The 18658-nt window shown below is 46.4% G+C and overlaps 2 protein-coding genes across 5 annotated transcripts in view; one reads left to right on the top strand and one right to left on the bottom strand.

The window, feature by feature from the left end:
• Positions 1 to 238: 238 nt before the first annotated feature.
• Positions 239 to 5694, top strand: cfap157 (cilia and flagella associated protein 157). The gene is made up of 10 exons (XM_086169210.1): positions 239 to 402; positions 966 to 1237; positions 1492 to 1645; positions 1976 to 2243; positions 2762 to 2933; positions 3286 to 3389; positions 3519 to 3641; positions 3796 to 3938; positions 4404 to 4532; positions 4718 to 5694. The coding sequence occupies exons 1-10, from the start codon at positions 239 to 241 to the stop codon at positions 4764 to 4766; spliced, it is 1578 nt and encodes a 525-aa protein (XP_086025336.1). The 3' UTR covers positions 4767 to 5694.
• The window catches only part of kank1a (KN motif and ankyrin repeat domains 1a), a 49277-nt gene continuing 35900 nt past the window's right edge, over positions 5282 to 18658 (bottom strand). For all 4 annotated transcript variants that reach the window (XM_086169154.1, XM_086169155.1, XM_086169157.1 and 1 more), the window contains 10 exons: positions 15639 to 18281; positions 12614 to 12763; positions 10384 to 10492; positions 9976 to 10179; positions 9643 to 9730; positions 9321 to 9540; positions 8414 to 8556; positions 7271 to 7471; positions 7010 to 7108; positions 5282 to 6134 (listed from right to left, as the gene is read on the bottom strand). In XM_086169154.1, coding sequence (XP_086025280.1) covers positions 6072 to 6134; positions 7010 to 7108; positions 7271 to 7471; positions 8414 to 8556; positions 9321 to 9540; positions 9643 to 9730; positions 9976 to 10179; positions 10384 to 10492; positions 12614 to 12763; positions 15639 to 18281 — 3920 coding nt within the window. In that variant the 3' untranslated portion in view covers positions 5282 to 6071. The remainder of the gene's footprint in view (positions 6135 to 7009; positions 7109 to 7270; positions 7472 to 8413; positions 8557 to 9320; positions 9541 to 9642; positions 9731 to 9975; positions 10180 to 10383; positions 10493 to 12613; positions 12764 to 15638; positions 18282 to 18658) is intronic.

The raw sequence follows: 18658 nt of genomic DNA, 5'->3' as shown, positions 1-18658 counted from the left end.
GAGCTATATAACACAAAACATTATTTAAATACCCCACTGATTGTGAAATCCCATTTCTAGATAAATCCTTGTTATTGCTATTTACCAGACCGATAAAATCGCCTTTTTGGCTGCTCCCAAAACGCCCGCGTCCAACAATGCAAGGAGTCCCTGAAGGCATCGTTGCCTAGCAACGAAGTCGCAGTACTGCGATCCCACGGAGGAGTTGATCGAACTTTGGCCAACTCTCACCGAGGCGATGCCCAAAAAGACAGACAAGAAAAGCGGTGATAAACAGGATGAAGGCGGGAAGGCGAAGAAGAAGGAAAGCCCAGCTTCCCCCAGGAATAAAACGGTGTCAAACGACGGAGAGAAAGAGCTATATCTAATTCAAATTCGACACTTATCCGAGCAGCTTGAGAGGCGAGTTCGTTTGTTACCAGTGACCGCGGTTGTGTTAAGCGATGCTAGTTAAGCTAGGTCATGAAATAAAGTTAACTGAAAAGATAACAGTTTTCCAATTAGACATTCTATAAATCTCTTAACGGACACCAAGGAAGTTGTTTTTTTCGAACAAAAATTTGGTATTAATTTTTTTTCAAAATAAATTCCAACTTCTTATCTTATCCAATAAACTTCTATGCAAAATCGAGCCTTTTTTGTAGGTTACCTTTCATTTACATTGTGAAAAAAAAACGATTTCCCAATAATTGGTAATTTTTTTGGTTAATTTATCAGTACGTTTACTTTGTCAAATGCTTGAGTCAAAATCTTTTGCCTATTTTCTTTGAGATTTCATTGATTTCAAACACGTATTCGGGTAACAGACGCTGAATTAAGAATTATCCTGGCATCATATAGACACCAAAGAAAACTTAAAATCCTGCAGCGGGTGCATTGGGGTCAAAACGTACTCAAGCTATATTGTGGCCCCTATCGAAGTTGCCACTCTCCGTTGTGTTCACCGTCTTCACCTACCTTCTCAGATCTCAGCTGAAGTGTGGGGAACTGGAACGGCAGAGGAGGGACTTGATCTCCCAGCAAAGTTTCATGGAGAAGGAGAAGAAGGACGCCATCCAGTACCTGAAACGCTCCCTGCTGGCAAAGGAGGATGAGGTTGACGAGCTGTCTGAGCGCCTGGAGGGCCTCCGCCAGGCCGCCGATCGGGACAGAGACACCCTGCAGCAGCAGCTCCGCCTGCAGAGAGAGCAGCTTCAGCTTCACAGCAAAGGGCTTCTGGAGGAGAATCGGGCTCTGGGTGAGGCACTCACTGGGCTCAGAAGGCTGACAGTGTCTATCAATGATTTAATTCAAGCAGACTTGATGATTTGACAGAAACATGATTTCAGGTATCAGTATCTCAGTTGGAATCAGTAAGGACAGTCCAACGGAAACACTGGTTTTATACATGAACACACGTGTTGAGCTCTGCATCTACAAATCACAGCAAAGAAATAAACGTAGAAAATATATTCAATAAGGATAGTTTTAAGAGGTTGACTTTCTCCCCAGAGAGCAGACTTGCCAGCCTGGAGGAGTTTCAGCAGCAGAAGGAGCAGCTGATGTCCAGGGTGGAATCCCTGGAGGAGCAGCTGGCCCGTCAGGAGGACGAGCACAAGGCCGCCAACCACATCCTGGAGATGGAGGCACTGATGGAGAGAAAAAGGTTGACTGGGGAGAAACAGTGTTTTAAAGCATCGTTAACCTCCGCGGGGACAGAAAATTTCAGCTGAAGAAAAGTTATCTTGAAGTTTTAAAATTAATACAAAGAAATTGTGAGAAAAAAATCTTAAAAATGAACAAGACTTCTCAGCTGATGGAAAGCTCTTTCCACCAAAAAATATGAAAATGTTCTTTTAAACTGTATTCGAATGTTTATAATAGACTGTATTATAATATATCCAGAAGATCGCACATATTTGTATTAAAATGCTAGCAATTTCAGGAATTGTCAGTTCTAAAATCGAACACGTTTCTCCTTTTCACCTTCTAAAAGGCTGCAAGAGGAGATGGAGAACCGCATGGCGGCCACGGCGGCTGAGATTCAGCACTTGGTGGACCAGAAGGTTCCGGAAACAGCTAGGCTGGCCCTTCAGGAGAACATGGAGGTGAAGGTGAGGTACAGCCTGCTGTCTGAGGAGGCCCAGGTCCTGATGGAGGAGAATGTGACGCTACGGGACAAGAAGAGCAAACTCAAGGTGGACGTGGACCTCCTGGAGCAAATGTTCAGCCAGGTTTCCCGCCAGAGCTGCATCCGCAAGAAGGTGGGAAAAGAAACAATCATCTTCAAATCTGCTAGAGATTCTAACAAAATAAGGCAAATAAGGAATACACAGCCAGGCCCTCTATTACCTCGAAGTTACGTTCAAATAAGCAAACACAAAGAAACTAGAATAAATTACCCAAAAAAGAGGCACAAAATGAAATAATATTCAGAAATTACTTAAAATTCTACCACTTATCGAAACAAGAGTAAGAAGTCGACAAGGCATTGATCAAAAATAAAGTAGTACTCTGGCATTGAGCTATAAATCAGGAAACGACAAAACAAATGATCCAAAATATGCCCGAAACCTTAACAATAAAGGGGATCGGTGATACTGTGTCTCATCTCTAATCAGACTCTTTGTGAGAATCTCCTGCTTAGCTTCAGATGGGTAGAACTAAACTGCTCTTCCTCTTCCCAGAGATGCTGGTTGCGGTTGGGGCCTGTCAATATGTCAAAATTCATCACACTGTCCGTTCTTCTGTTTGTCTCTGAAAACCACCGATGACCCGCCAGGCTGCGGAGCAGCTGACAGCCAAGTGTGAGGAGCTGCAGGGGGAGCTGAGTGGCTGCAGGCAGGAGCTGGAGATGCTTCGGACCAAACACGCAGGCGCCCTTAAGGAGCTGGAGGCACTCAGGTCGGCTTGGGCTACTCCTGCTGTTGGGGGAAATTTGAAAACATCCCTATGTTTCCAAAGATCTTAACGCCATCTGCAAAGTTTTCCAAGTACACTGTTTCTCTTCTATTTTTAGAATCTTTATTTACAAATGCGAGAGCCAGTGAGATGATTTGGTAGCACAGCCATGAACAAATAAACAACTACAGTAGCATCTCTTAATAGCTAAAAGCACGTAAACTAGTTAGAAATACAAACAGACAATGTACTGAAACAAGAAACAGAAAAAAAAAAGAAGATGACAAGGAGATAAAACAGGGAAAGTGGTAAAGTATATTGACTAATAAAAATATTAACTATAATAGGTGGACAGTTTCAATCAAGTAAACAATCTTTGTATTAAGACGTGCTGTGAAAATACAGTTCCAGGCATATCCCCCCCACTGGAGGCTGTTTTAAATGCTGGATCTACAGCTGCAAACAGACAGGGAAGCCTCAAACTTGCCCAAACTTTAAAGGGTCTAAAGGTGCTAAATGAGCAGAACCGACATTAGCCTGGAGCAGAACTGACTGACCAGAACACTGAGATTCCTCGCCTGACCTCGTGACCCTCGCGTACGTGCTCCAGGGAGGACCACGCCTCTGTCGCTGAGCAGGCCCGTAAAAGCAGAGCGGCAACCAGTCGGCTAGAGGCAGAGGTACAGGAGGAGAGAAGGAGCGGCAGCAGGATGAAGAGCATCATGCAGGAAGTGGTGGTCACTTTCAGACAAGCTCTGATGGTAAAAACAGCAGCTCTGATAGCAAACACTTGCAAACATTGAGTTTCACACACATAAGCACATACTGTTTAGCTTAGCACAATGAATGGTAGCCTATGGAATTATTAGCCTTCCTTCTGTTTACTGGACATTTATATGGCGGCGCCCCCTGTAGGACACCACATCAGAGCAAGACTCAGAGGTGCTCCAGTGGAAGCAGGCGATGCAGAAGGTGCTGCTGGTCCTGGACGGACCACCTCTGCCCCCCAGCGCCCCAACTGAGGCGGAACCGCAGTGGGACAAGGCTGCAGCAGAAAGGTAGACACCATACTGTCTGTATTTTATAGTGGACTGTTTTCAGGAAACTCCAACTCCCACAGTATCTTGAAAGCTCCCACATCCTAGGAAATCTGGGGGGGGGTTAACGTTAGATGAATTGGAATTTACAAAAAAAACAAAAACAAAATTGGACATCCTAGATCATTTAAACCTTTCCCTCATCAAATCCCTCCAGTAATATCAAAATCAAATCTTAAAATGTTGATTGGTAAAATGTTTCAGTATAGAAATATTCAAAGCTTAAATAACAGATGTTTTTCAGAATACCCATAGCATCCTTAGTCCTTCACAAAGTTTCTTATTCAATTAACACAAGGAGATGTCCTCAAAACAGTTGATCAGAAAAACTGGACGTCTCCCCTTGGCTCTCTCCTGCCGAAGATGGTCACATCAAAGTAGCTGTGTTTTTCTGGAAAAAAATCCTGGTGTTATGTATCTCAGCAGAGCAGGAGGACTGACCCGGACTGCAAGTCTCCGGTTCCAGCTGGCCTGTTACAGACCCGGGGACCTGGGCCTTGTGCCCCGCGCGTCCCCAAAGAGGGTGGGGTCTGGCGGCCTCCCGTGTCAGCTCAGGTGGGTTCTGGTCCAGAAAATAGGAGAGGAGAGCTATCTTTCAAAAGAAAAGCCGTGAGCAGGAGCTCCTCGAAAGGAGCAGCAGGAATTTTATGAAAAACTAAATATGAGCCATCACTGTATTGAACTGTAAGACCCCTGTTTTTACCCCGATTAACCTAAATTTATTTTTTTTCCTCCCTCAGGAAACCTACCAAGCCAAAGTCAAACAGCTTCGCAACCCTGGACTCCTGACCTTCAGCCTCAAATCACACTGAAAAAAACTTTTATTTTGAGAGTGAAAAACAGCCAGCTTATCCTGCACATCAGATGAAGGTGGTCGAGGAAAAAGAAGGCAAAACACTTTAAACCAACATCCAGAGTATCTGTTGTAAAAACAGGCAAAAAAGTTAACGATTATGAGAATTTATAATAATTAGATGCAAACGAAGAAACCTCAGCTCTCCTGAAAAAAGGAAGAGTGCAAGTAGGGGAAAAAAACACACACGGGAAACTACATTACGTGACGTCGCGGTATGTATATTAGGGGTTTTTTTTGAGCTAAATGAAAATGGGCCTCCAAATTCGATGACATATTTTAAGAGGAATGATAAAGTATCTGAAATTTGGTTAAAAATGACCCAATCATCTGCCAGGTGTGAAAAATAATAGAAAATTAGCTGCAGGAGAAAAGTGTTAGAATTCACAGTTAACGGCTGGTGGGCCATCACACTCCTCCCAATGATGACAGGAGCTCAAGCGTCGGATTCTTTATTCGTTGTTTATTGGGATATGGCAGAGTCGCAGGCACTTCATCTCTCCTTTGATTGCGAAAGTCAGCGCCCTGCGTCCTCGTGCATGGACAGACAGCTCACATGGACAGACAGACAGGAAGGAGCACAGCTAAACCACAGCATATGTACAATATCTGCATTAAAAACTATACTTTTGATAAATATATAACTTCATGGATCGTTACGTCAGTGATATTCAAAATACTGTGATTCTTCTTTTAAATAAGATACAAAGGATTTGTATAAAAGTAAAACTTTATCCAGTCTACGTCGCGTGCGCCCTGGGCTCCCGGCACGGCTGGTGCCGAAAGACGACAGCACCCGCAAGGTGATATTTACAGGAAATGTTTACTTCCAGAATGACGGGTGGATTTTTCACCTCTCTAACCTGTAACAAATTGCACTCATAAGACAGGAAAAAAAAAAAAAAAAAAAAGTTTTCGATGTGTTCGTGCGCTTGAATGATCAACATTGAGCTGGGTCCAATTGTGGGAAAAAAATAAAAATATAACAAGACATTGGCATGATGTTGGTCTGGTGGAGAGAGAATGAGCGCCTTGACGCTGAGGCACCGACTGGTTACATTCATGTTCGAGGGCACTTTGGGCAGGTGTGTGTGTGTGTGTGTGGGGAGGGGGGGGTCTCATTGGTTGGCCAGCGTCAGGGATGAAGCCCCCCCCAAGCAAGGTGGGTCGAAGGCCTCGTTCAACGCAGTGCAGAGCCAATAGCAGTGCAGGGTGTTGTGTTGGAAAGAGACTGGGGCTTCCTAATCAAACATGCCCCTCCGAGTGGGACTGGGGGATGTCTTCCTGCCCAGGCGGGGGGTTCCCTGGGGGGGGGGGGGGGGGGGGGACCAGACAGAAGAGAAAATATCAGCAACAGGAGGGTCAGATGGTCCCTCAAAATCATCATTTGTTACATAACTGAGCTCATAAATCAAATTGAAATGCCCCATTAAAATGAACTGAATTGTTCCAGACCCCCAGATTTTTGATGGTTTTTAAATCAGAAAATTATATTTTTTAAAAAAATATAATACATGATAAAAGACAATGCAAAGAAAAACTGGTTTTATCAGCTGGAATTACTATGAGGAGCAGATGAAGATACCTGCGGGGGACAGGACGGGGTGATTCCATTTGGTGCTCTATCACTTAGCCTAACTGCTACACACTTCATGCTACAATGTATTGCTAAATGTAACTTGCACACAATGCTACATGTGGCTAAAATTGATATAGCAATGGAGTGAATGATGCTCCTCTGGACAAGTTGACAACACGCACAACATGTTTGTTTGTTGGGCTACCTTGTGGTGGGCGGTACATTCAACTGTTTTTAAACGGTGGCGGCTACGTCTGTGTCAAATGCTCATCCTGCTCACTCCCGACTCGGATCTTAGTTCGGATCACAAAGTAAAGAAAAACCTACTGATAGTTCGAGGAAAATTTGTATGCTGACGCTCTCGTAAGTTTAAGTTCCACTGTGCATCAAAAACACCTGTTCCATAAGACATCAATAATAAATAAGTGGAAAAGGGGGAATTTCAATCAAACTATTAGTCATTCACGGAGGGATTATTTTTCTAATTACCAATCTGAAGTTTCTGATTTTGAACTTTTTAAGGGGGGGTTCTTGTCAATCAGAAAGAATTTGATTGTGGTTTAAAGTAATTCCTTGTCAATTAAAGCTCGGCGGGCATACCGGAGACTGAGCTTTGGAGAAGTTGACGTGGGCATAGAGTAGCACGGCGATGTCTTTATGCCCCGCCTCCAGAGCGATGGACAGGGCGTTGCTCTCATCCTGAGCAGGAAGGAACCAGGAGCAAACATTTCAGCATGGAAACCCAACTTGCCATTTGAACATATACATGTAGCAACACATATATGTTACATACATGTATAATAAAAATATCTCTATCAGGCCTAACAATATGAGCCCTTTTTGTACAATCTCATCACTCACGCTGTCGCTGAGAGTGGCGTCGCAGCCCGGCTGGGCCAGCAGCAGTTTAACAATCTCCACGTGACCGTGTTCGCTGGCGCACATCAGCGCCGTGGAGCCCTCGTCGTCCTGGATGTTGACGTCGGCGCCGTGACCCAGCAGGGCCCGGACCATGTCCATCCTGCCATGGCTGACTGCCAGCATCAGTCCTGTCTGACCGGCCTGAGGCAGGCGGACACGGACACACACACACGGACACACACACGGACACACACACGGACACACACACACACACACACACACACACACACTAAATTCAACATTCCACCTGTTTATTGTCATATGTACAAGTCTGGAAATGTGTTTGCATATACATACGAAATACTTATTTTGTTGTACACAGTAAAGCCAAATAGGTAGGAAATAAATTAATAAAATAAATGTAATAAAGGGTAAATAAATAAGCATTTTATTGTAACAAGGAAACAGAGCAGAGAAATTCAAACCGTGCTAAGAAATGTAAACAGTATTAAGAGGATGTGCATGTTGAAAGAAAGAGTGCAATAAAGCTGCTGAACTGTTTTCATTTATATATATTACAACTAAAATATTTTTTTTTGAGCCAGTGTAAAATAATAGCAAATTGTTTTTCTGCTGCCTCACCGGTTGATCAACTCCAGCATCGACTACACACACTTGTTTTTGAAATGTGTCAATATTATCTTATAGCTGTTTTGTCCAATAGATAAAAAGTGAATAGGAAAGCAACACTAATGCAACAAAGATTTAGAGCAGTCTGTCTGATCGTTGGAGAAAGGGTGAACCATTTGGAGCTGAAATGTCAGTCTGACATTGATGAGTGACTCGTCCACAGAAAAAAAAAAAATCCAGTTAATTTCCTCCTTTGCCCACTAGATGTCACCAGGAGGAAATTTTATCCTGAAGTCTAATCCCTGACCTTTCTTGTATGTATATGTATTTCAGACATTTGTCCAGTATAGACACTCTAAAGCTTTTCATTTGCAGCCATTTTTGTAGTTCATAACCTCATTAGGGAATGAAACCTCTACCAGGTCACCTCCTTCCCCCAATCCAATGTACACTGTACATGAGTAATTCCAGCGCCCTTTTGCATCCATTTGACCTTTGACCCCGGCCACTGACCTGACTGGCCCGGGCGTTCACGTCGCCTTTGCTGAAGAGCTCCTCCACAATGTGCATGTCTTTGGGCGTCTCCACGGCCGCCAGCGCAGCGAGCATGATGGGTGTGTACCCTGCCTTATTCTGCTGGTTTACGTTACACACGTCTGTAAAGCACGCACACACACACACACACACACACACGGGCATTTTGTCAGTGTTGTGTGTGCAATTTTGCAGGAGTTCTTTTCTTCCTCTTAGTAAATATATTCAGTTGAGGGGAATTGAAAATTCATTTGAAAACTCCACGAGTGCCCTCAAAAAGTAAATCCACAGCAAACAGTGGCCAGGACGTTTGTCTGCAGACCTCAGAGCCTGACTAGTGGGTGCATTAGGGTGGGGGGGTGAAAGCCACAATGGGAGAGGGAAGGTGGTGTAGAGGGTGTCACAGAGTACAAGGGCACAAAGACGGAGGAGACAAAAGGCTGAGAGAGCAGCGAGTGTCCGGACCTCATCGTGCTCTGCTCAGAGGGTTTTTTTTTAGGGGGGTTGTTAAGTTACTTACTTGCTGCCTTTACTTGCTTACATTTCGATGATTTGGTTTTGGCACTATTTCTGGAGCTTTCGGGAGATTTTTACATTTATCATCTCCCTCTTAGAGGTTATGTTTCAGATAAAAATAAGCCAGACACCACTGATCATTCAGATAGACTGGAGAAAACTGACCTGTAAATCTGGTGAAGCTTCTGTAATAATTTCAAACTAAATTATTTCTAAAGTATAGTAAGCAAATATTAAAGCATTTCTTTACTGTTAATCTCTGGGATGTTTAATATTGAAATGAGTAGTTGTTCCTGGGTCTTAACTTCCTGTCTTGCTCAGTGGCTCCTAACTGAATGTGAAAATGACCTCACTTCCTGCTTCCTCTCACCTGCGTCCAGCAGCTTCTTCACCACCTGGAAGTTGGAGTGAGACACGCTGTAGTGCAGCGCCGTGTTGCCGTTGCCGTCGGCCATGTTGACGATGTGCCGCAGCACGACGGCGGAGACGCCGCGGAAGGCCTCCAGGTAGTCCTCCACCATGGCCGCCATGGCCGCCTTCTGGCTGGATACGCGGAACCACTCATGCTGCACGGTGCTGAGGCAGGATCTCTGCGGACGGATGGAGCATCTCAGCGACGGACGACGAGCGCCTTGACAAGAAATGCACCTTCCTCGCCGTTTCGGGCGACGGGGAGGAAAATGTACACTCACTAGGTCTTTGCCGCTCACGGCCTTCGGGTCGCCAAGATGGGTTTTCAGAATGTTACACGCCGCCAGCATCTTCTCACTCAGCTCGTACCTGCGGGAAGGGAGGTCACGTGATCGCGAGTCAGACAGTTCACGTCTAAATGTGGTGGAAAAACTTGGAATGATGACGAATTTGAAACAGAAGCGGCCGGAGATTGGTCTCTTCAGACGCGCTAAGGAAAGATCTTATTTATCTGGCTCAAAAGCAGACATTTTTGAACAAAATCTTTTAAGATTATACTTTTTTTGCTGAAATTCGTGCTTAACGTCTTCGGGCTCTTATTTTGAAAAACTCACCTTTCTCTGGTCTCCTGGTTCTCTTCGTCCTTGTCCACCTCCTCCGCTCCCTCAGGCCGGATCGCCTCCCCGGTTCTCCTTCCCGCCGCATCCCGGCCTCCCTCCTTCCCTCCGTTCACCTCCGCCTCCTCGTCGTCCTCTTCCTCCGAACCTGAGGAGCTGCTGTCCTCTGAGCTGGAGTCGTCGCTTGACGTCGTTTCATACCTTAGCCACAAGGGGGCAATAGAGGTCCAGGTGTTCAGAGTACGGCAGCAGCGATTATTACAGTTACTGAAAAATCTGAATATCTTAAAGGCCCGTTTCCTGTTTTGGTCACATGACGCGTCCTTAGCGGTCACATTCAAATCACACCAGTAAAAACCACCAAAAATAAATAAAATTAAAAAAAAATGTAAAAATGGGGCTCACCCCCCATTCACGCCCACAAACTGAAGGTTCTTCTTGGCACCATTTGTGTCGGCCGGGCCGTCTTTCTTCTTCATGATGGACTTCAGAGCGTTCTGACTGCACGGCTGGCCTGGGGACGGAAAGTTTTAACATAAAATGTTACATTTCAAATAGTTTTACCTTCCCATTGATAGCATTTTAATACAAAATTCACATTAATGGTAGACTCTCACTCCGTATTTTCTGTTATCTGTCTGCTGATAACAAAAACCACTCTGTTAACTTGTGCCACACGACTTCCTCCTCAAGCTGTCAAACAGATGCTGGTTTGAAGGGGAATTAAACAATTAAAACATAAATATTAGATCCTTCTGGGTGTAAATGTGACCACAATGAGGTTGCGGTGCATCAGTGAGAGGTGTAAACATTGTAATGTGATCTTTCCACAAAACGATTGAAGTATTTTCCATTCTCGTTGCTGATCCGTGTGGATTTTATCCTGTTTATTTGCAAATAAATTCTTAACAACGACGCCTGGAGTCTCTTCTGTTACTTGAATAAGCACTGAAATTAGTTTTATTTTTGTGGAAACTTTACTTCAAAAAAAAAAAAAAAGCACAAAAAAGGATCTCCTAGTTTTATTTTTGTCTTTATTACGTAGTCCCCCCCTTTCTACTCTGTGGCGAAAACAGTTCCCTGGGGCTTGAAAGCACCTGAACGCAACTCCAAAGGCCTCTGACATGATGGAGAGCTCAGGGCAGAGAGGAAAGTAGCCACTAAGTGTCCATCTCATTTTCCTTTCTTAAACCATCTGTCGGCAAGGCCTTTTTTTTTTCTCTCTCTCTCTCAATTTCTCTCAAGTTGCCCAAAAACCTCCAAGTATCTGAGTGATTTTAACTACAGGCCTGAGAAAACCTGAATTCCAGCACCGAGCCAGAACACTCAGCACATCTGCCAGGACTTGCCCTGGAGAAGAGGGGCCTCTTTCACAGGCCTGGAGGGGAGAGAGAGAGGGAAAAAAAAAAGAGGCAGCTAGAGAATGTGCTCACGTGTCAGCGTGTGTGCACACCGGCACGTGCACGCTCTGTGACAACTGAGTCATTGGGCGGCCCAGAGGAACCCCGGCCGGTGCTGAGGTTTGTGATGGTCGGTTTATTGCGAACGTGTGTATGTGAAGTCTGTCAGGTGGATTCCGGCAGGTCGTTCAGTGTGGCCTGTGATTTCATTGCCGTGGTTACACCAAACTTTATGCATCCGCAGGTGCCGTAGTGGAGATGCACATAATGACAAACACTCCTGAGCGGTTTCTTCAAAAAGGTAAAGAAAGGAATTGTCTCCCATAACAATCATTGAGGACACCACTAGGCCAGCTAGCAGGCCCCGTATTATCATCACCACCACCGGGACAAACACTATCCTGACAAAGTACTAGGTAAAGTCCTGGTAAAACATTACAAGCGCAAGCGGGACTTGCTGTACAACTGGGGAAATACTTTGACCCCGTGAGCTTAAACTTAGCTTGGCGGCTTCAAGAGAATTGCATAACAGTCAAGAGTGTTGGTTTTTCATGTATCAGGGTGGCTTCAGTGTGAGAACCTGAATTTCTAGACTGAAATAAAGACATTATAGCAGTGCCTGTTTTCTCCCTGGACCGAATAGAGTTCATCATCTGGTGGTAAAAAGTGGCCAAAAAAAAAAAATGTCTTTCCAGAAATCCTGACCCGGTTACTCAATATAAACCACAGACTTTGTGACGAGTGGTTTTGTGAAGACGACTGGAGGGGTGAAGTTGGGTCGGGAATAAAATAGTCCCGGGCCATAATTTGTGGAAAGAAACACTTCTGTTGAATGTCTTATTTTGGCTAACTTTTGGGCACTTAAGTGAAACTCCCTCCAAAGCCAGTGTTTGGGCCTCGCCTGTGGCTGATAGCGACGACAATTTAAAACCAAAACGATCGTGAAGGTAAAAAAAGCTGAAAACTGTAATTCTGGGTGAAGCCTCAGTTTGTAACTTGCGCCATAAGGAGAGTCTGATTTTAAGAAGAGGGTAATAACAAGATGGCATTCGTCAGCGGTATTGTCTGTACAATTACTACAAAACTGATCGGTTTCCTCAAGATCAAGCTGTTTTTAGGCGTCTTGAGCTTTTCGTATTCCACTTTATTTCCTCCAAAGGGACGATGTCAAATCCCTCGGGGTCTCAGAAGAGATTTTTGGATGTTAACCCGTATCTAAACGCTGGCGGCCATACCGTGCAGCGCTGTCGACATCTGTGCGTCCATCCGGCTCTTCTGTTCGGCCATGCTCCTCTGCTGCGACGGCGTGGGAGCGGGTTTATCGGCTGGCACCGGACCGGGTGGTTTCTGTCCTGGCTCAGAGGTGCCTCGGAGCCGATGGAGATCTGAAAGACAGGAGGGAAGAGGCGATTAACTACTTGTACAACTTGTATATTTAACTGATGTGTTGGTGTTTTTCCCAGATGTGCAGGTTTTAAAAGTGCAGTTATGCTCTAAAATAAATAATAAAACCAATGTCAGCAGACGTCCACATTTGTTTGAATATCTGTTGACCTCTGGAAATCAAATCTTGATGTCAGAATTGAACGCAACCGACCGGCTGTGATTTAGCGAAAGGCAAAGTTCAACTTGGAGCGGCTGCCAGTCAATCACAGGGGCCACATACAGTAATACCTTGACTTGTATGTTGATCTTTTTCACGACTGAGCTTGTTGATCAGTTTGCTCATCTATCAAATTAAATTGCTAAATCAAATTGAACTGAAACGCAATTAATCTGTTCAGCCCTCCGGTTTCGTTATGTGTTAAAGAAAAATATACGTTACAAATAAATGTATTGGAAAAAGAAGGAATGTAAAAAAAATTAAAATGTAAAGAAATAAACTGGTTTGCTGTTTAAATTGGACAAAGATGCTAGCGGAGAGATGTTTTTCATTTCCTGCTCTATCGCTTAACTTAACATACTTGCTACACAGTGTATTGCTGCATGTATCACTAAACTTACTTTGGCGACGGAGTGAATGCCAATCCTCCTTTTAGAACAATCAATCAAACCATCCCTGACTGGCTTTGAATCACTCTTCCGATTGCCTCATCTGCTGACATTCCCGCCGTCTACTGTCCCAAATCTCTGTAAAGATGTCATGCCTTTTCACAGATTAAAATCTCTGTAACGGTATATCTAACCAACAACTTAACATGCACACCTCGCTCATGTTCTTCCCTGATTTTTGCCTGGCTCACGAGAGAATGGCGGTTTTTAAACGCCACTTCAAGGAGAGCGGCGGCCACGTCTGTGTTCAAACGCTCATTCTGCTTGCTTATAACTTGATGCGTATCATAAAGTCAATAAAAACTACCCAAATTTGTCTGAGTTATGGCTTATGTCTTGGAAAACCTTTAAATTGATTCGCTTGTAAGTCGAGGTTCCACTGAACAACCATTCACACATCGATTTGGATGAACCTACTGCATGTATTTGGACTGTGGGGAAGATTTAGTAGTCTAAGATTTTCTACTTTAGGACAAACGGGCGTTGATCTTAAAATGTTTGGAACCCCCCAGCCGCATCATTACAGAAAATGTTCCCATGAGAATCGGTGCAAACGGCCAAAGCACGGAATTAACCCAGAGGAGGTGGCCTGACCTTTCTGACTGTTTGGCATCGTTGCAAATATTTTGATGGGTGGGCTGCTGATTTGTTTGACGTTTCACTGAAAAATGTCACACTTTGCTGCTCTAACCTTTTGCTATTGCTGCGGCAAACAACAGTTTTGTACCACAAGTTTTATCAACTTGTGTCCTCACATCCCTGGAACATTCGAGTGGTCACCTGAACTGACCCCGAACGGGGACCCGCCGGCAGAGGCCGAAACAAACGAAGCGTGAGAGAGAATCTTTGGCAATGATCTCATTAATTTCACAAGCAAATGGGAAATTATTTGAACTACCTCGGGTGGCTTTGTCTAAAATCCTTAAGGATTTCTGATCAAGAATGAGCGCAGGATGTCCTGGTCGCTCGCTTTTAAGACGTGTCAGTAAAACGACGGCTACTTGATGAAAGAGAAATTCACTGCTGCAGATAAAAACACCGTCAGTGCGGCTCACACTTTGTTAACAGATGTTTCCAGGGACTGCAGTTCCTTTGTGCCCACCGGAACACCACCGGGTGGGAATCCTTCGGCATTCGGAAAGGGGCCGGCAGCTGACCGGGTTGCTGCCTCCCGCGCTGGCTCGACAGACAATCGGCCCCCGCATCAATCTACCAGCCGGTGTGAATGCCGCTTATGTAACGACGGAGGAGCCATGAATCAGCATCGTCCGGGAGGTGTTAGCGGGCAAAAACAACAAGTGGCCAATTGGAGCGACGTGACTGGCTTTCCAAAAGAAATGAGCTCATTGTTCATTTGCGCGCACACACACACACACACACACACACACACACACACACACACACACACATCTCCCCACCCAACTGCCGCCGGCCCTTTCAGGGTCAGAGATAACGTCAGTCTGTCCGATACTATCGGGATTCTCTGCAGAGTGTGCACGCTCCACACCCACTCCTGTTCATCCCTTACTGCAAAAACTACAATGATGCTAAAGTTAAAGCTGTGGCTGTGTGTGTGTGTGTGTGTGTGTGTGTGTGTGTGTGTGTGTGTGTGTGTGTGTGTGTGTGTGTGTGTGTGTGTGTGTTGAGCTACAGTTACATCGCAGAAGAACCAGTTGGCCATGAGAGTTTAACAACCTAGATGTGATAAATCTGATTTCAAAAGCTCTGTGTCAAGAGTCACGGATCTAACTTCCCCTGATAATTCAGCCCTATTTGCAGCGGGAGAAACAACAGCTGTCTTTCTGAGGAGACTGGAAATGTTCATTATGTGATAAATACTACATAAATACTACAGATATTTCCACTCTGGTACCATTACCGCATACTTGATCGGAGTCTGCTGGGATCAAACAGTGTAATTTACCTTAAATTATTCCATGCTGATGCGAAACACCGAGATTTTATATTCGATTAAGTCTAATTCTAACTAAATGTTCTCTCTGGCACCAAACTACCTGCCAGCTTATTAGCCCACTCTTGCCGTATGTGTGTGTGTGTGTGTGTGTGTGTGTGTGTGTGTGTGTGAAGAAGCTTACTGCCCCAAAACTATGTCAAAACTGCCTGGAAAGATTTTTTTTCCACCAACCGCAAGAACCTGGCATGTTTGTGCGGTGTGATTTTTGGAGAGCAAGGCGTGAAACCTCTCACCGTTGTCTGAGATCGAGGAGTCCTTCTGCAGCTTCAGGATGTCCTCCGAACTCCCGTACTTCATGACCGTGTTGATCGAGGAGAGCGTGCTGACCAGCTGGCTGTTGATGGAACCGAACTGGGACTGCGGCTGCCCAAAGGCGTCCGCTAGCTCACTGTAGTTCTCCGCTAGCAACATTTGCTGCTCCTGCAGCAGCTTCTGTACCCTCTCGATGTAATGATCCAGTCCTGCGCCCACCTGGGATTCGGCTTGAGGTGACCCGGCGTGCAATTTACCCTCCGCTGTGTTGCTGGTGAACTCCGTCGGCTGCGACGGCCCGCACGCGATATTGCGGGTTTTCATTCCAACCAAGAAGTTCTCGTGGATGCTTACGGATCCCACTCCATATTCTTTGGTTTTAGCGGAGCTTGATTTGCCGAGGAATGATTCCATGTCCGTCGAGGTCCCGACGGCTACTGAGCGCGTTTTGGCCGTGGAGTGGATATCTTTGACGAGACCTTCCCCGACTGCGACCGTCCTGGTCTCGGTCACCGGCGTGTTGGTATGCTGGTCGCAAGTGATCAGCGAGGTCTCGGTGGAAGAGTCGGTCAGCGGAACCGATTCCGTGTTGGTGGATTTGCTGATGACGTCCGTCTCGGTATTGGTGTGCCGACTTGCTAACTCTGCTACAGCCATGACGCCGGAGTCCGCTTTGCCGACGGGATCCGTGTTGGTTCTTTGTGATACCAGCATCTTGATGGGGCAGACCGTGACGTCCACTGAACAATCTCCGCAGCCGATGGTTCGCGACTCCTTGCTCAGCTCTGTCGGGGCTCTGCAGAGGGTCAGGCCATTTACAGACTCCTCCGTGTTGACACCCACTTCGCAGACGTCCAACTCGGTGCCCACTTGTTGGTGGTTCATCTCTGCCTGCCTTCCCACACACTGGTCCTTCACCTCGACCTTCTGATGCACCACCCACTGGTCCAGAGGGATTTCGGGCCCCGTGGCAACACTCTTCAAGCTGGGATGACAGGACACTCCCACAGTTTGAGTCTGTGTAGGCTGAGGTGTGCTTGCCTGGTTGAAGTCCACATGATCGCCCACTCCCTGGCTGCGCACCTGAACTTTGGCCTCCACGCAGGCATTGTACATCTCAGGCCTGGTCATGACACCTTTATCTGCCTTTTTCTTGTTTGAACCGCCAGCGACCTGGAGCTCCAGTTTTAGCTTGCCCATCTCCATTTGGTGAGTGGTTTCCTTTAGCTGCACTTCCAAGCGGTAGATCTTATCCTTCAGCGCGTCTATGGTCTGCTGCTGGAGCTCGATCTCCTTCTCTGCTTCAGTGGTCATGCCCAGCATGGCCTCATTCACGTTGACCGCCGTGCTGCGGGTTTCCTTGCGCTCCGTCACCACTCCGGCATCCCGTGAACAGAGTTCTTTTGTCAGCTTCCTTTGGACGAAGGGAAGGTTGTTCATGTTTTCATCTGTGACTATACCAACGGACTTTTGAGGAGCCTGGTTCTGAGTGAAGTTCTGATTCCGGGATTCAAACCCGTTATTGTCCAGCGTGGTCTTCTCCAGTGCTTGGACCTCCGCGGCCAGCCGCCTGAACTCCTCCAGCTGTTGGGCGTTCTGCTCCTGGGCTTCGGGCTCCAGGATGTGCAGCTCAGCTTCTTTTTGGATCGGACCTGGGCTCTCCATCTGGTCGGCGCTGCCTACGCTGTAGGAGCGCTTGCGGTAATAACCCGGACCTTGGGTTTTGGATTGCGCGGCCAACTGTCTTTTCTCCTCCTGCAAGACTGCAATTTTAACCTGCAGGATGGGAATGGTTTTCACCTGCTCCTCCAGCTCCTTCAGCCTCTTCAGGGCTACAACCATCTGCTCGCGGATTTGCTGCAGGTGCAGCGGGCTGACGTTGGTCACCGGCGTAGCCACGCCAGAGCTCAGGGGACTGTGGCGAATGGAACTGCCCATCGATGGCGGGTAGAAAGGGTTGTACTCTCCATTGGGAAGGTGACCATTGATGGGCAGCGGTTGATGGGCACTGGGTGAGATCTGGCTTGGGCCCATGGAGCCCGAGTAGGACGACAGCGAGCTACTGGAACCCATGCCCCCGAAGCTGGCGAGGCGACGGCGAGGCACCGGAGGGTCACAATGGGGCTGCATGAGCAGACGCTCCTGTTCCAGTCGAAGACGGGTCTCCATGAGGGTCTTTTCCACTAGGGGGTTGTGACGGGGAATGAAGCGGGGTGACGGCGGCGGCAGGAGCGGTTTGAGCTCTGCTGTGGCCGAGTAGGTCTGCTGAATGGGGGTTTCACAGGCCGTCCTGACGAGGTTGGGGGTCAGCGGGGCAGCAGCCTGGGGCCGGGGGTTGAAGAAGACCGGCGACTGTTTGCCTTCGCTGTTCGAGGAGGAGAGCGAGTCGGTGGAGGTCCATTCAGGCTGAGTGCTGCCCCCGCCAGTGCTGCCCCGCGGCAACGCCAAGGGTTTGACCTTGGGCTTCCGCTGGATACTCAGCTTCTTAATGGTGTTGCCCCTCTCAATGTCATCCACATACTTGAGAAAATCCAGGTCTAGCTGATAACCGTAGGGGGTCTCGACATAGTACGGGGCCTCAGAGTCCCTCTCGTCCTCGGTACCCGAGCATCTCTGTCCTCTTTCTGTGAAAAACAACAAAAGGTCGCATTTTCATACAAGGATTAATCAGGGATTACACATAGCTATTTCAAAAAACTTTCACTTTTACCCCAGAGTAAACTTTTAAATTCCCCTCAACAAGCTGTACGTCTAGTGAAGTGTTTCCTCAGCCACAGTCAATCCCCATAATTTGACAGCACATGTCCAAACGTGTCTCTGGTCTCTTACATCACACACACGAAAAGCATGAGTGATAATCATTTTGGCAAGGGGTAGACTGAGCCAACAGAAAACTATGCCGGTTCAAACCCCATGACAGAAAACAAACACTCAAGGTTGGATTTTTTTTTTTTTTGCGCTACCCCTAAACTTTTATTGAAAAGAAAAAAAAAGAAAAAAA

This window comes from Fistularia commersonii, chromosome 22 (assembly GCF_037954325.1).
Source record: "Fistularia commersonii isolate RoL2024-O1a breed Wild chromosome 22, RoL_Fcom_v1.0, whole genome shotgun sequence".
NCBI lineage: Eukaryota > Metazoa > Chordata > Actinopteri > Syngnathiformes > Fistulariidae > Fistularia > Fistularia commersonii.
This window is presented reverse-complemented; position numbering and strand designations above follow the sequence as displayed.